The 15,683-nt window shown below is 46.4% G+C and overlaps 1 protein-coding gene and 1 pseudogene across 3 annotated transcripts in view; one reads left to right on the top strand and one right to left on the bottom strand.

The window, feature by feature from the left end:
- LOC146784067 (uncharacterized) overlaps nt 1-12,890 on the bottom strand; it is a 35,046-nt pseudogene extending 22,156 nt beyond the window's left edge. Inside the window, exon 1 of the transcript XR_014970490.1 lies at nt 12,683-12,890. The product of XR_014970490.1 is annotated as an uncharacterized LOC146784067 (transcript). The remainder of the gene's footprint in view (nt 1-12,682) is intronic.
- Nucleotides 12,891-13,007: 117 nt separating this feature from the next.
- NF2 (NF2, moesin-ezrin-radixin like (MERLIN) tumor suppressor) overlaps nt 13,008-15,683 on the top strand; it is a 635,344-nt gene continuing 632,668 nt past the window's right edge. For both annotated transcript variants that reach the window (XM_085636353.1, XM_085636354.1), the window contains exon 1: nt 13,008-13,336. In XM_085636353.1, coding sequence (XP_085492479.1) covers nt 13,223-13,336 — 114 coding nt within the window. In that variant the 5' untranslated portion in view covers nt 13,008-13,222. The remainder of the gene's footprint in view (nt 13,337-15,683) is intronic.

The following is a 15,683-nucleotide window of genomic DNA, read 5'->3' as shown; positions in this document are numbered from 1 at the left end:
TAGTGTGTCAGACGTGCCAGGAGTGAGGTATCTCAGTCTGCTTCAATGTGTTTTTATCAATTATCATAGGTCTTCCGATACGCGTGCGCTGCCATCATCTATTCAGTTGTCTGGATGGCCTGTTACAGATGAAGATCTGCAGTCACACGCATTCAGTCAACCTGTATAATCCCATGTACCTCCTCAAGTGTTTAATTCCCATAATCAGCGGGTGTTTACAAATGTGCCTCATAAAACGCTCATTTAAAAGCGACTGCCGTGTTTAAAAATTGGCATCGCACTGCGGAGCCCTTATGTGAGAATTATTCGAGTTTCGTTGATTAGCTGGTTCTTCCAGGTATCCGCACTACTGGGCTCCTCTCCCGGTCATCCAATAAGGGGAGCTAGCGTGACGCCCCACATGCTATCATGACAAACAAGTGTAGGTTTTCGCACGTTTAAAGATAATAGGTACAGCACAGATGCTAATGTTTTAATATTGCAAGCAGTGTGCCTCTCTGATCGACTCAATATAAACAGAAAAGCAAGGTCACCATGCACGTGCTGCATCCAGTGCCAGGAACCTAAGGTAATGAAGGCTCAAATTATGTGGTAGATTTGACTAAATAAAGTATGTGGGAAGTAAAAAACTTGAAATTATTTTGCATACTATTCCGCAATTGTAAAACATGCAGCACACAAGGCACTTACCGACTCTAACCCATGTGTGCGATAGCCGGGTCAGAAACCAGACAAGACCCCTGCTCCTCCTGTAGGTGACCGGTGTGGAATGAAAAACACACAGTACTTACCTAACCTACACCACCAGGATGTCTCCTCAGCCCCACCCCGCGGGTGTATTAATAATCTCAGAAAATGTAACCCACGTCACACTCGTAGCTATAAAACAGTCTCCCAGGATGTGACTTGTGTTTGCAGTAATTATAGAATATTGGTGGTTTGATAATCTGCAGATCAGTAAGATGCTCTGGAAGAATGAACAAGCGTTGCATTTTTGTGTGCGTCTTAACTCAGTTTAGATTTTAAATTCCAGTGTTGTTTGTTTTGAAAGTCCTGTTGTGTGACTGATGACGGACAAGCCACGTACCCCCAGAGTATAACGCTGCTGCTGAAGCCTCGTTACTGAAGTGCAGCCAACCTGTCTACGTTTGCAGGCCAGACTGTGGGAAGTAGCAGAAGGCCAGTTCATGGCATACAGACACCACTCCATTAAGTGCTCAACCCTCTGAGCTTTCTTGCTGCGGACACCCTTTCTGTACACTATAGGAGAACAAAACTATTTCTCTGGGTGACGCAGAAGTAAATTTAAAAAAATATATTTTACAATGTCTACTTTACTTATGAGTTTCTCACTAAAATCATGAAGAAAGTGTGATTTTGTGGCGCTTATGGAAACGAAGGCCAGTGAGCTGTATAGTAATTTCTCATAGTTGCCGAGAAGCATCTGGGGAGATTTTTAGGCATGTGTGGCTACCATCAGTCCCCAACCCTCTACCACAAACATATGGACTTTAAAAGTATAGTGTCTATTTTATAATGCAAATAACAATCTGTTGCAACCAGTTAGCATTATATCTTGCATTTAACTACACGTGTCTGCATATGTGAACTTTAATAAAGTACTGCCCCTGAAAGACTGGATTAATATTACGGTTACACAGTTGTTTAATAGTACAATCAGGTTACAGGGACACCAGGTTAGTGTCCTTCCTTTTCTGGAACCTTTCTGTAGTTTTAAGATCTTCTTAGAGTTTCTCGTTGCCCAAATGGGTGCAATTTCAGATATTCACTAGTCTTGATTTTGCCCACGAGAAAGTGTCACTCAATCGTTGAAATGTCACTCATAATTGCAGTGACATTATGAAAATGTAACACATAGTGTAGTGGTAAATGTACTGATGTATTTGCATTCTATGTGAGTCATACAGCACGCGATGTATCACTCACATTATATTGTACTCGCGCATCCGATTGGATGCTTTGTTGATACTTGTGTTTATGTTTGAAATATGGGGCGTCTGTTGTTGGAGACTCGGGCGTTACTTCTGAGTTGCCGTTCGAGTCTCTATTGAAGGGGATGCTCCGTGTGCTGGGTGGAGTTGAATAAAACTTCTACTTCAACCTACTTATCTTCGTCTGGATACCTTACTTCATTTGGCGACGATTGGGGAAACTCCACCCACACCCATCGAAGAATTGAATTTCGTCAAGGTCGTGACGATCCTCTGCCCATCCGATTTCTTCGACTCCTGCGAAGCCAACATCGGATCCCGAAATCGACGTACAACAGGGTTTGACCCGGAAGAGGTACGTCCTAAAATTTCACTTCACGGAGCCACATTGGCCCGCACGCCTCCTTTCACAAGCGTACTGAGAGACACTTTCGGATTGGTCAATGCCGCCACGATTTATTCAAGCGGCGACTGGTTAATTTCTCGTAACTGCTAACAAATCACGGCATTTCACCCTGTCTACATGCGGATACATTGTATCCATTATTTCTCCGCTTTGCCAGCGCGTCGATTGATCTTTCAGCGACGCGCACGCTTTAACATTTCATTTCTCATCGTGCCTTGCCAGCGCGTCGATCTGCTTCTCAGCGACGCGCACGCTTTGATGTCTTATCACTAATTAGCGAATATATTCGTGTAAACCTACCTGAGTAGCGCATCACTCCAACCTTCAGCGATGCGCACGCTCTGACATTATTTGGCCATTCCAGCGCGTGTATTCAGCGGCGCGCACACTTAACACCCCTGATTTCAAATTTGGAATATATATATATTTTTTTTTAAAGAGAAACTTACTTATTCCTCAACTTTTTATATGATTGTTTTGACGGCGCAACTCATACTACAATAGTGACACACTCACTCTTCCTTCTTTGAATATTCTGTATGCGTCATCAGTGTGTCAAATTGTTCATTCTATAATCATCTTGCGTTTTAAACATTAGGTTTCAGAATGTCTAAGATTTTTATTGTCACATATACACACACTATTTCACTTCTAATTTATTTAAATGCGTCAATTGTGTAAATTTTAATAGCAGTATTTGCATTTGTAGATGGTTTTATAGTGCCACGGTTCATCCAATAGTTGTTTACTCTAGAATGTTTTATTTATGCATTGACCAATAACTATATCGCACTTTATTTGTATTTTATAAGTTTGCTTCCAAAGGTATTTTACACTATGGCTAATGTACAACAGATTACTCAACCACCTCAGTTTCTCAACAAACCCGGTAGCCCAGAAATTATTTGGTCTGAATGGTTTAGGCTTTTTGAAAATAATCTGGTGGCTATCGATGCTGTTGGTTACTCCCCTGATCGCAAGTTTGCCCTACTGGATGCTTTGGCCAGGCTGCACAAAGAATCTTTGACAGTATTGTCCCCATTCCACCGCCTGCATCCCACGCAGGGGATGGTTAGTGGAATGTGTACTTGGAAGCGGTAGCTCGTTAAAAAAAACAATTCTCAGATAAACCTAATATAATGCTAGAGCGGCACAATGTCTATAGCAGGAAACAAAAAGAAGAAGAAAAAGTAGAAGAAGAATACATATCTAAACTTAGAGTTCTGTCAACTACATTTGATTTTGGTCCAGTCTGACAATTACATCAGGGATCAATTTGTTTTCAATTGCGCTTCATGGAAAATTAAACAGAGAATCCTAGGATGTAAAACCCAACTCTGTCTGAAGTAATCGACCTTGCCTTGAGCATCGAACGTTCCACCATCTCCAGCAAGGTAATAGACGGTTCTAAGAGCGGAGTCAACATAGTTTCACTGCCAGAGTCAGACAAAGACAACGCTTTATGTTCAATAAACATTAAGAACAAGCCTCAAAAAATCTTTCAAAGGAAACAATCAATATTTTGTTATAGATGCGGATCAAAGAACCACATTGGCAATTCTCCAAATTGCCCAGCTATCAACAAGCGATGCGTTATTTGCAAAAAAAATTGGACATTTCCAGGGGGTTTGTAGAAGTGTTAGGAAATCATTTAATGTAAACTATGTTGACCCTGACGTTGATGCTTGTGGTAGTTCTTTGAATAACATTGAGATAACTTTAGATTGTGGTGATCAAAAGAATCACATAAAGGGTCCATTGTGTTCAGCCATAAATCGATAATGTTTCTTTACAGGTAATGGCAGACTCAGGGTCTCCGATCACAATCCTGAGGGATTCAACCTTTTATGATTTGTGAAAAAAAAAAAAAAAAAAAAAAAGAAGAAGAAGAAGACTAACCCTCTTACGTCTGATGTAAACCCAAAAGCATTTGGGGAAAAAGATATTAACATGCTTTGGTAAATCCCAGGTCTAGTACAGTGTCTTGGTAGGGAGACTATGACGAAGATCTATGTTGCTGAGAAGGGGAAGAATATTATCGGTTGGAAGGATCTTCCTCGTATGGGCTTGTAATTAGTCCCAGGTGATGCGGATCCGATTAAAGTGGGAGAATTACCAATGTGTAACATTGAGTGCGACAACCTTAATGCGGAGTCTAACTTCATGAAGGAGATTGTCCGAGTTCAAATCTGTATTTAGCAACTCAGTGGGGGGTGGTAAAAGGTTTCGAACACCGAATCAGATTAATTCCTGGGGTACAACCTGTAACCCATAAAGTACGCTCCGTTCCCTTAAGCGTTAGGTTCTTTAAAGAGTCTTTCAATTCTTTCCTATCTGACCAAGGTATTATAAAACCGACTGATTCTTCACAATGGGTCGCACCCATCGTGGTCGCACGGAAAAAACCCGGCGAGATCAGGCTCTATGCAGACTTGCGCCCTTTAAACAAAAACATTATCATCGACTGCCACCCTCTCCCTAAAATCCAAGAGCTGCTTGCAAATCTAGGGGGTGCGAAATGGTTTTCTCTTATTGATTTAAGATCTGCCTACCACCAGGTTCCGCTAGCTAAGGAATCCCAAGAGTTGACTACTTTTGTTACCCCGTTCGGGGCTTACAAATTTTTGCGCCTTCCTTTTGGCCTAGCATCAGCCGGGAGCGTTTTTCAAAAGCTTATGCACTCGCTGTTTAATGGGATCAGTGGGGTACAGGCGTACTTGGATGATATTTTGATTTTTGCTAAATCATTTGAGGAACACAACATGATTTTAAAAAGAGTCTTATCGATTCTTTTGTCTAAGAATAGGACAGTGCGTTCGGATAAATGCAAGTTATCTGTCCAAGAACTGGAATATTTGGGTCACACGATTTCCAAAAACGGGATCAAACCAACATTTTCTGTTATCAGGGCTATTGAAGACGCAAAGCATCCATCCGATAAAGACTCTTTACGGTCATTTTTGGGGTTAGCTGAGTATTATGCCAGGTTTGTCCCGGCATATTCCCAGTTGGTTGAACCTTTACTTCTAAGGAAAGGGGCTAGTTTTAATTGGTCGGCGGACCTAGAAAAAGTATTCAACAAGGTAAAAAAAGATAATCGTTTCAGCACAGGCCTTACACGTTTTTAGAGACGATTGTATTTCAATTATAACGGTTGACGCTAGCATCTCTGGTCTGGGTGCAGTTCTCACCCAAAGAGTTAACGGTCATGAACAAACGATAGCCTTCGCGTCCAGGTCTCTCAAATCGTTTGAACAACAATACAGTACAATCGAAAGAGAGGCCATGGCATGCGTGTGGGCAGTTCAGAAATTTAAAATTTACATTTGGGGCCAGAAATTCGAACTAGTAACGGACCACAAACCACTTATTTATATCTTTGATAAAGTAAATTCCTCTTCTATGTCCGCCAGATTAATGCGGTTAGTCTCCAGATTACAAGATTTCCATTTTGTTGTTAAACATATACAAGGAGGAAAGAATTTTCGGGCAGACTGCCTTTCTAGATTGCCTATGAGCAAAGACGATGACGATGATATTATACCTGAAGACATAGAATGTGTCACAGTCGTAGATGCAGTATCCAAACTTAGTTCGGTTTTGTCCGAGAATGATTGGAATTCAGCGTGCGAGAAGGATGGAGTACTCCAGAAAGTGATGGAGTATTCCACTCAAACTTGGCCTGATCCAAGGTGTCTTGATGGTGATCTACGGGTATTTGCTCTAGTAGCCGTAGAACTTTCGGTTGAGAATGGTATTGTTCGGAGGGGGGACAAATGTATTCCTCCAACGAATTTGCGCCCTTTAATTATAAACAAAGCTCACCAGGGACATCTAGGAGTCACCAAGACCATTATGAGAATTAAACAACACTACTGGTGGCCTTCTCTAGATAATCAGGTGAGAAAGACAATCAACGATCGCCCTGAATGCCTTTTGTCAGACAAGCACTGGCAAACGCTTATGGTATCTCTACATCCTACTGATTTTCCTCGTTCTTCTTGGGAAAAAGTAGGCCTTGATTTTTCTGTTCCATATTCCATCTTGAACCAAGAAAAAAATATATATCTTTTTACTGATCGACTATTATTCAAAGTGGATGTACTATGATTTTGTTAATTCTTCTGACACAGACAATTTCATTTTTAAATAAGATTTTTCTGGTAGAAGGTTCCCCGAAGATCATAGTTACTGATAACGGTACCCATTTTGTTTCAGAAAAAATGTGTAAATTTTTTAAGGACTTAGACATCAAACAATTGAAGGTAGCATTGTATTCCCCCTTCTTCGAATGGATTAGTAGAGAGGGGTAATCAAAGAAGGGATACAAACTGCTTTATCATCTAGTCTTAATGGGGAGGATTTTATCAAACAGAAAGTTTGGAGCTATAACACTTCTCATTGTACCACAGGGGTCTCACCTTTCAATTTGTTAACCCCTTCAGCGCTGCGCGGATTCCCCCGCGGTGCTGAAGGGTTCCAGCGCAGGCGGGGCCATGACGGAACGGTTCCGTCATGAGCACAGCTCAACCGATGCTCATGACGGAATCGTTCCGTCATGAGCATGGAAGGGGTTAAGAGGCAGGGAGGCACATTCCACTTTATTCCCAACTTGGCTCCAAAATATTGCCGGAGAGAAAAAGATTAACCGGGAGGAAATTTATAAGAGGGTGAATGTGAAACAGACCCAAATGAAGGCCAGTTTTGATTTTTAAAAAAAAGGTTCCCAGCGAGGATGTTCTCGTTGGTGACTGGGTTTTAATTAAAAAACCGAATAGAATCAGGAAGGGTGAGTCAATTTTCTATGATCCAGTTCAAGTCCTGAAATTCAGTAGGGGAGCTGCTTTTACCGATAGAAAAGGTTGGTGGAATAAAAGACATCTGGTAAAGGTATCCCCCCCGTCAAGTTGAGATAACGCAGGACAGACGCAAGAGTGGTGAAGGTGACCTCGATTGGAGCCACTGGTTAGAACCTTCTAGTAAGGCCGGTGTTTCCACTCAACCTTCTACATTTTGTTTCCCCTCCTATCAGTCAAAACTCTCTAAGGGTTTATCCTCGTTCTTCTCGGGGACGCACAATCAGAGCTCCGGGAAGATTTGATATGTATGTTAGGTATTGAATGTTTTATTTGTATTTTTTTTTTCCTTCTGTTTATTTTTATAAGGGGGAAGGTGATATAGTGGTAAATGTACTGATGTATTTGCATTCTATGTGAGTCGGGCAGCGCGCGATGTATCACTCACATTATATTGTACTCGCGCATCCGATTGATGCTTTGTTGATACTTGTGTTTATGTTTGAAATATGTGGCTCACGCATGGGGCATCCCTTGTTGGAGACTCGGGCGTTACTTCTGAGTTGCCGTTCCAGTCTCTATTGAAGGGGATGCTCCGTGTGCTGGGTGGACTTGTTCTTGAATAAAACTTCTACTTCAACCTACTTATTGTAGTGTCCTGCAGGACACAGTCTAGTGTTCCTATTGCTGTTGAACCCACACTAAACACCCACCCACCACAGGCGTCACCAGTCAGGTGACCCGGACAATAAAAGGGGCCGAGCGCACGTGCTCGTGGCCAGTGACTATCTATACCTGCAGTGTCTGTGTGCTCCATTATTAAGTATGCGGGCCTAGCGCCCCCGACACTTTACAATGGCGACGAGTGGGTCTTATCCCACATGTGCTGTGGCTTCACCTCCCCCGGTCCTCGTGGGGGAAGTGCAAAGCCAAAGAGGACGGTGACCGGGAGCTCGCCCCGCACCGCCGTGAGACCGTGCGGGAGTACACACCTCCCCAAAGTGAAGAAGAGAAAGTCGGGTGCCCACCCCGACCCCGTCACGCATGCCGCGGTGACCCCGGTGGGGAAGTGCCCCCGAAGAAGAGCGAGCGGAGCCCACCCGCATCGGCCGCGACCAAGTGACCCCAAACGTGATGAGGTCGCAGCGGGAGCCCACCGGAGGTGAGCCCGTGAATCGGGAGGGGGATGCGGGGCGACAATAGACAAAAGATAAGGGCCCCAAGTGCGAGGCGGTCAGCGGGAGCCCACCCCGCTCCGTACACCCTGCAGCTGATGCCCCGACAGCTTGATGGTGAGAGTGAAGCCCTTGCACAAGCGGAGCCCACCCGCAGCGGATGGGCAGCGGCTCTAACCCCCACCGCCTGCGCGGCACGAGAGCAGAGTGAGGCTGCGGCAGCGGGGAGAAAAGCGCTCATTGACCCGTTCTGAGGCCCCGCAGCTAATCAGCACTCCACCCCTCCCCGAGGTGTCCATGGTGAGGACGTAGTGAGAGGCCCCACGGCCCGGACGGAAAGAAGGACTGGCAGCGAGGGAAACCAGCCCAGGCGGCCCTCGACGACAGGGGCTCTCGGCGGACAGGATTGCAGGGGAGCCCACCAGCAGCGAGACGAGCCCCACACGGCTCGGAGTGCAAAGGGACCTGGGGCAGGCAGCGAGTGAAGCGGCACCGGAGCAGAGGTAGCGCCGCAGCATCGGACGGCGACCCCCGTCTCCTCTGCCCGCCCCCCCGCGCTGCATGCGAGCGGGGTGAAGCTGCGGCGGGCGGGGGGGGGGGGGGGGAGCGCGAGGAGGAGAACAGCGCCGGCACGGCCCAAGACAGAGTACGCCGGCGGGCGGAGTACCCACCCACAGCCGCCGCACGGGATCAGCAACCCACGTCTCCTCTGCCCACTTCCCCGCGCAGCGTAGGAGCAGAGCGGGGCTGCTGCGGGCGAGGAACGGGAATAAAGACAGACTGCCCTGCATATCAGCGCCAGCTCTCCCCCGCCCCGGGCAGCGTGAGAACTAAGGAGCTGCTGCGGGCGGGGAGAGCAAAGTACAGGCAGCGGATGGCCGGCGGCGCGTTTGAAGTGCTATTCAAGAAAACACGCGCGAAGAGCGCGAGGTGCCCCCAGGCGGTCTCCACAGCTAACGGGGAGACCAAGCTGGGAACAGTGTGCGCGCCGCCCAAAAGCGGAAGGCAAGAGAGAAAACTCACCGTGGCATGCAGAGTAAGCATCGAGGACAGCTGGTGCAGGGAACGACTCAGGACTGTTCATGTGGGTGTACAACTCGGGGAGGAATTGGGTTAGGAAGACGCAGGAAGCACTCACCACCAGTTGATTGCCCTCCTTCCCTCTGCTCCAACAATGCTACTCCACGAGGGCAGTGAGCCTGCAGCCAGCAATGTAGCCTGGGAGGCCCTTAAGAGTGAAGTCAGGTCCGCTAGTCCCAAGCAAAAGCCTGCAGCGAGTGTGGGTAGCTGCCGAGGCTTGGGAAGAGGTTGCAGCACTGCCACCTAGTGGCCAGCTCGCACAACTGCGGCCCGAAGCAAAGGAAGTGCCCGAGAACAGAGACACTGGGAAAGTGTAACCAGGGAGCCCAAAGTGAGATCAAGCAGAAGCAGCTCCAGCGTGATTGAGGGAAGAAAGTCAACACTGGACAGCGAGGACTGCATAGGTGAAGCACCAAGAGAGCAGAAAGTGCAACAGAACAGGGACAGAGTGAAAGAAGAGCACCAGTGCATTGAGCAAAGGACATGTGCTAGGAGGAGAGCCACAAGCGGCGATAGAGAAGAATGCACTAAATGTACGAGAAAAAAAAAAAAAAAAAAAAAAAAAAAAAAAAAAAAAAAAAGGGATGGCAAGATACATATAGCCCCACAACGTAGCTGGGTGATCGCGAGAGTGCAGGAAGCAAGTACCCCGCAGACAAGGTGACACAGTGAAGGAACCCTAAGAAGGAAAGAAGGGCGCAGTGACTAGCGCGCAAAGAGGAGTGACCAGGAGCAGGTCGACGGAGCGGTGGCGCAGACCACCAGGAGCACGAAGCTGAGACAGAGTGAGAGTGCAGCGGTACCTAGTGGCCACAGGTTGTCGCTGCAGCAGTAGGAAGGAGGAGCACCACCAGACAAGCGAACAAAGATTCAGGAGCTCAGCACCCGGCAAGGGCGAAGACGTGCAAGAAAAGCAGACACTGCTCCAGGGACAAAGGAGATAGAGGAACGCGCACCGAGTGCACCCAGGAAGGTAGTGGAAGAGCGACATCAGAAGGAGCGCCACTGCAATGCGATTGCAGGGAAGAAGAGGTGGTTGCAAGAGCCACCAGAAGCACGAAGACCCGGGAAAAGGGAAAGAAGCCGACCAGGCAGATGGTTGCCAGTAAGAAGAGGAGAAGCCGACCAGGCAGATGGTCCCCAGTGAGATGAGGAGAAGCCGACCAGGCAGATGGTCGCCAGCGAGGAGAAAAAGCCGACCAGCCAGATGGTCGCCGAAGAGAAGAAGCGGACCACTCAGATGGTCGTCAGAGAGGAGAGGCCTGACAAGCGGCCTGATCAAAAGAATGGAGAAGAAGTCCGTGACGTAAAGAACGAAGAGGATGTCCACAGAAAGGACGCCAGGAATGGTCCGCGAAGAGGACCAGAAAGAGACGGACGAGAAGCTTAATACTAGAAACCAGAAGGAGTCAGAAGAAGGTCGCGACGACCGGTCCAGTCACAGATTGAACAGAAGACAGAGTCCCATCGCCGGGACAAGACCAGAGGGAAACGTGTAGAGTGCACGCTACACTGGGAAGCCTGGTGAGGAGGAGATGGAATGCGAGAGGACAAGACCGCGTCGCAAAGGAAGGAAAGAAGAGAAGGAGAGTGAGTGGCAAGATGCCATGAAGAAATAAGAGGATGACAGGAGGTCAGCCTACAAAGGAGGAAGGTACAGTGGCACCGCGCCACGGGCAGACAACCAACACAGGCGTGCGAAGGACCATGAGGCGAAGTGACCGGGCAGAGTACTCGCATCATCACCGAAGAGAACACCCCGAGACATCGGACCGCCGCCTACTGCCCCATCAAAGGATAATGGTGAAGTCATCAGCACCATCAAGGAGCCGCATAACACCCAAGGGAATCCACACACTCCAAGCAATCGGAGTCCAAGAAGGCAGGCCGCCCAGGAACCGTCGGAGCACCCCTGTCACCCTCTAGCATACGGAAGTAGAGCACAACTGAACATTTGAAGATCCACCCCTTGGGATAAAGCAAGACTAGGCCGTGGCCCTGTTGGGAGTTCTGAAGCGACCCCTACGCGCAGCCTACACGAAGGCCCGCACAGCCCACGCGGTCAAGTGGATATCCAGGGGCAAGGGGCCTCGGCGGAATTCCAGTGAAGTGGGAGTCTGAATGGGAGAGATGTTCGACAGCAGCTCCTCGACATGCGCAGGATGCACGGAGGCCGCAACCGGAGACTGGTTGCCCGGCAACCCTGAGAGGAAGACACCGAACCGGATGACGAAGACACCGAGATGGAACATCACCCTGGCGAACACATGAGCGACTAGGCTGTGAGTCTCGTTGGCAGTTCGGAAGCGACGCCTTAGCGCGGCCCACGCGGATCCCGCACGGTCCCATGACCGCCCAGCAGGACAACCCACACAGGAGGTGCCGGTGAGAGAGGTACCCAAGTGAGAGAGGCAAGTCGGAAGCATCCTGGCTGTCAAGATACTGGAACAGCTAGCACGTCACCTCCAGGCGGAAACCTCATGCCAAGAATCATCAGAGTGGATCTCATCACAGCTCCCAGTATCCTGATGAAGGACTCGTGTACATAGACATAGTTACTGATAGACCAGGTCGGTCTCCAGTAGTTGGCCAAGACGAACACGAACGTCACGGACAATGGTGGTCCAATAAAGCGAACACCGACGGACTGCGGCCTGAAGTTAAGGCTGTTTGGGGTATCTGGTTTCCTTTACCGGTTGGACTCAGAACATTTCTTTTATCCAAAGTTGGGAGGGATGTAGTGTCCTGTAGGACACAGTCTAGTGTTCCTATTGCTGTTGAACCCACACTAAACACCCACCCACCACAGGCGTCACCAGTCAGGTGACCCTGACAATAAAAGAGGCCGAGCGCACGTTCTCGTGGCCAGTGACTATCTATACCTGCAGTGTCTGTGTGCTCCATTATTAAGTATGCGGGCCTAGCGCCCCCGACACTTTATACGTATCTTCGTCTGGATACCTTCACATATAACACATAGCAATCTGAAACCTTGGGAGCTATGAGTCTGAAGGGTAATCACCGCGTTTGAAAAACTTAAACGAGAGAGAGAGACACAGAGAGAGAGAGAGAGAGAGAGAGAGAGAGAGATTCTCACTCCCCCGTCTCTCTCGCTCTCCAAACACATTTGTTTAAGTTTCACAAACGCCGTGATTCCCCTTCAGACTAGGCCACCGTCTCTGGTAACCGGAGAGAATGAGTAGTCAACAACATACACATAAAATAAACGCACGTCATGCTACTAGAGGCAAAGAAAGCAGCAACTGAACTTACCGATCACCGAATCGGAATGAGAAAATGTTTGCTGGGGAAAGCGGGTCCGTGGCTGGCTGGTGATTCTGGTCCAGGTCTTCCTCTGGCAGTAGCGACACACAACTCGACCAACGCCAGGCCTACACACAGGAGTCGGGTCCTAAAAACGAAAAGCCCAAAACGTGCTCTGGACAGCACATCCAGAAATACAGTTGTGGCTGGGTACCCTAAAGCTGTTCTCATTTGCTGCATCAGGTCCAATGAGAACACTCCGGCAGTGTACCAGCGAGCTCTAGGATTGGCTGATGGCTTTCAAGCCAATCCTAGATAGCTTTGTTTGTTCCTCACAACGATTGGGGCTACTGTTGGTGATAGAAAGGCACACGATTGGCTGTCACCCTACAGCAGGTAAAATTACGGACAAATGGCGCCCCTTAAAGAATCCTTCATGGACAACAGACAGACGGCCGAAATTACGGTCCGTCAATGAAACATGACATGTGTTTCTTGACATCATAGAAGTGCGGTTGTCTTTGCGTTCATCTTCTCACGTAGTCCGTCATGGCTGGCGCGATAGCATCCAGGATGAGTTTCAGCTCACTCAAGAGGAAACAGCCAAAAACCTTCACGGTCCGCATAATCACTATGGATGCAGAGATGGAATTCAGCTGTGAGGTTTGTTTATTTGGTTTTCGTTATACAGCGTCACAACTCTTCCGTGGATGTTGTAATGTATGAAAGATGGAATCCTATCTCTTTACGCCTTCTTTATTCATCAAATGTATGGTAAGCAGGCCCACATACAAACATCGCCGAGGACTTGTCCAAAAGCCACGGAACATTCGAATACGTAATATAATTACAAACCCAACCTGATTGGGCAGTGACTGTGTGCAGTTGCTAGTTTGAACGTATTAATGTTACATGTATTACAGTGTGAATGTTGTATAAATGTTTGGATGAATGAATACAGCAAACAATGTAATGTGTTTTGTGAACTTGTGTTTCCTCAAAACAAAAAATAAATTTTCATGAATACACTATAAAGTCAGAATATTATTTAAGTAATGTAATCCTCCTACTCTTGCTTTCTCATTAATATCAGATCATAATTAACATTAGTTTGGGAACTGACATCCTGTACAGATTGTGAACCTAAATATTGTAACAAACAATGACCATAAACTTCCTGTGGCACGTCATCTTGCAAAACATTTTAACTTACATTATTGCTTGTGTCATCACATACCTCATCACCCACTTGTCTTGAAAACGTTTTTTCAGGCAAATCAAAATACATTTGATCTTCATCATGTGTTAGTGTCAATCTTTTATGCATCTAGAATTTTTCTTGGCCATATTTTAACAAAACAGTACTCTTACTTCACCATCCTTTGTTTTTAAGTACCTCAGCACTGTTTGAAGCTTTCACAATTTGTACTGGTGCAGAATACACTGACTCACCCGTTTGTATCTTGGCAGTTGTTTTTAACAATCGCCTTCTTTTATTATTTTTTCGTCTTATCTCTTTTGACAGAATTGTTAGAAGTCTTAGTTCCTTTTTGCCTCTCCGCAATTCTTTGTTTCACATGTAAATCTTTGTCATTAATTTCTCCAAATAATTTATACAATTATATTTTTTTCTCCAAATTTGGGTGTAAGAATAGTGTTTACCTTTCTACAACGTAATAATTTAACAAGCATTGGAAATGCAATAGGTCTCACATTTGCTTAAGTTAGAGCTATTGGCGGTGTAAATGACAATGTCTTTTATCCATGTGTTATGGAGTATATGTGGTGTGTAGTGGAATTATGTGGGTTGAATTGGAATTGTTATTTGTGGAATTGTGTGGTGTAAAATTGTGTGCTGTTCAGTGGATTTGTGTAGTGGTCTTGTGGCAGGTCGTGCACTGGAATTATGTTGACAGTAATTAGATACAATTGAGTATCCTGGAATTATGTGAGGTGCGATTGTGCGTAATGGAGTGTCATTATATGAATGGTATTTTGTGTTGTGGAGTGGTATGTAGAGGAGTTTAATTATGTGGTGTACAGTTGAGTTTTGTGGCATTCTATGGTGTGGATTTGATGTATATGGTGTGTTGTGAAATTGTGTTGTTGAGTTGAATTATGTGTTCTGGTGTCGAATTATGTGGTGTGGATTAAAAATGTGTGGAGTTGAATTCTGTGGCATGGAACTATGTGGATAGTTTTGCCTTTTTTGTTTACGAAAAAAACAAAAAGGTAGGAGCTAAGCTCCCGATCTGTGTCTTTGGATGTAAAAAAAAAAAACAAGCATTTGCAATGCAGTAGGTCTTGCATTTGCGGGAGTTTAAGCTATTGAGATTGTAAATGGCAATGCCTTTTATTTATGTTTTAAAAATCAACACATAAATAAAAGGCATTGACATTTACAATAGCTCAAACTCTCGTAAATGCGAGACCTATTGCATTGCAAATGCTTGTTTTAGGTGCTATTTTTTTATTTGTATTTAAGCACTCTTCCAGAGTGTGTCTTTTGAGCTGGCTTCCTTGTGTACATCTCCCACTTTGTGTTCCTCGAACCTACCCTCCTTCCCTCCTGTAGTTTGTGGTGCTGCTTCCACCCACCTTCCTCCCCTCCGTTTTCCGCAGTGTTTTTTGCCCACATTGGTACCAGCATAGAAGCAATTCATAGCCTTCACAAACTCAGTGGTGCGAGCAAGCTGACCTGGGAGAAGGGAAGTGGGCAGGGAGAGATGAGGTCAGGCTAGCAGGACGCTGGTAGGCTGAGAGCACTGACCTTGCGAGCTGGTCTCTACTGCAGAATTGCTGGGCCTGTACTAATTAGACTTGAACAAACAACACAGGTAAAACTGTTAAGTTTCTTTCTTACGTTCTGCTAAAAGCCAGCCATCTTCATTCCCTGTCAAACACATACATCCTTCTGCAAACAACACAGGTAACGACATGAGGCCTGACTCTAAACACTCCTCCCAGAATCTGCCCCTTATTAAACTCCTAAAGTAATCGTGTTCCTGAT

The sequence above is a fragment of the Triturus cristatus genome, chromosome 11, assembly GCF_964204655.1.
Source record: "Triturus cristatus chromosome 11, aTriCri1.1, whole genome shotgun sequence".
In the NCBI taxonomy this organism is placed as follows: domain Eukaryota; kingdom Metazoa; phylum Chordata; class Amphibia; order Caudata; family Salamandridae; genus Triturus; species Triturus cristatus.
The sequence above is the reverse complement of the archived record's forward strand: the minus strand, read 5'-3'. Positions and strand labels throughout refer to the sequence as shown.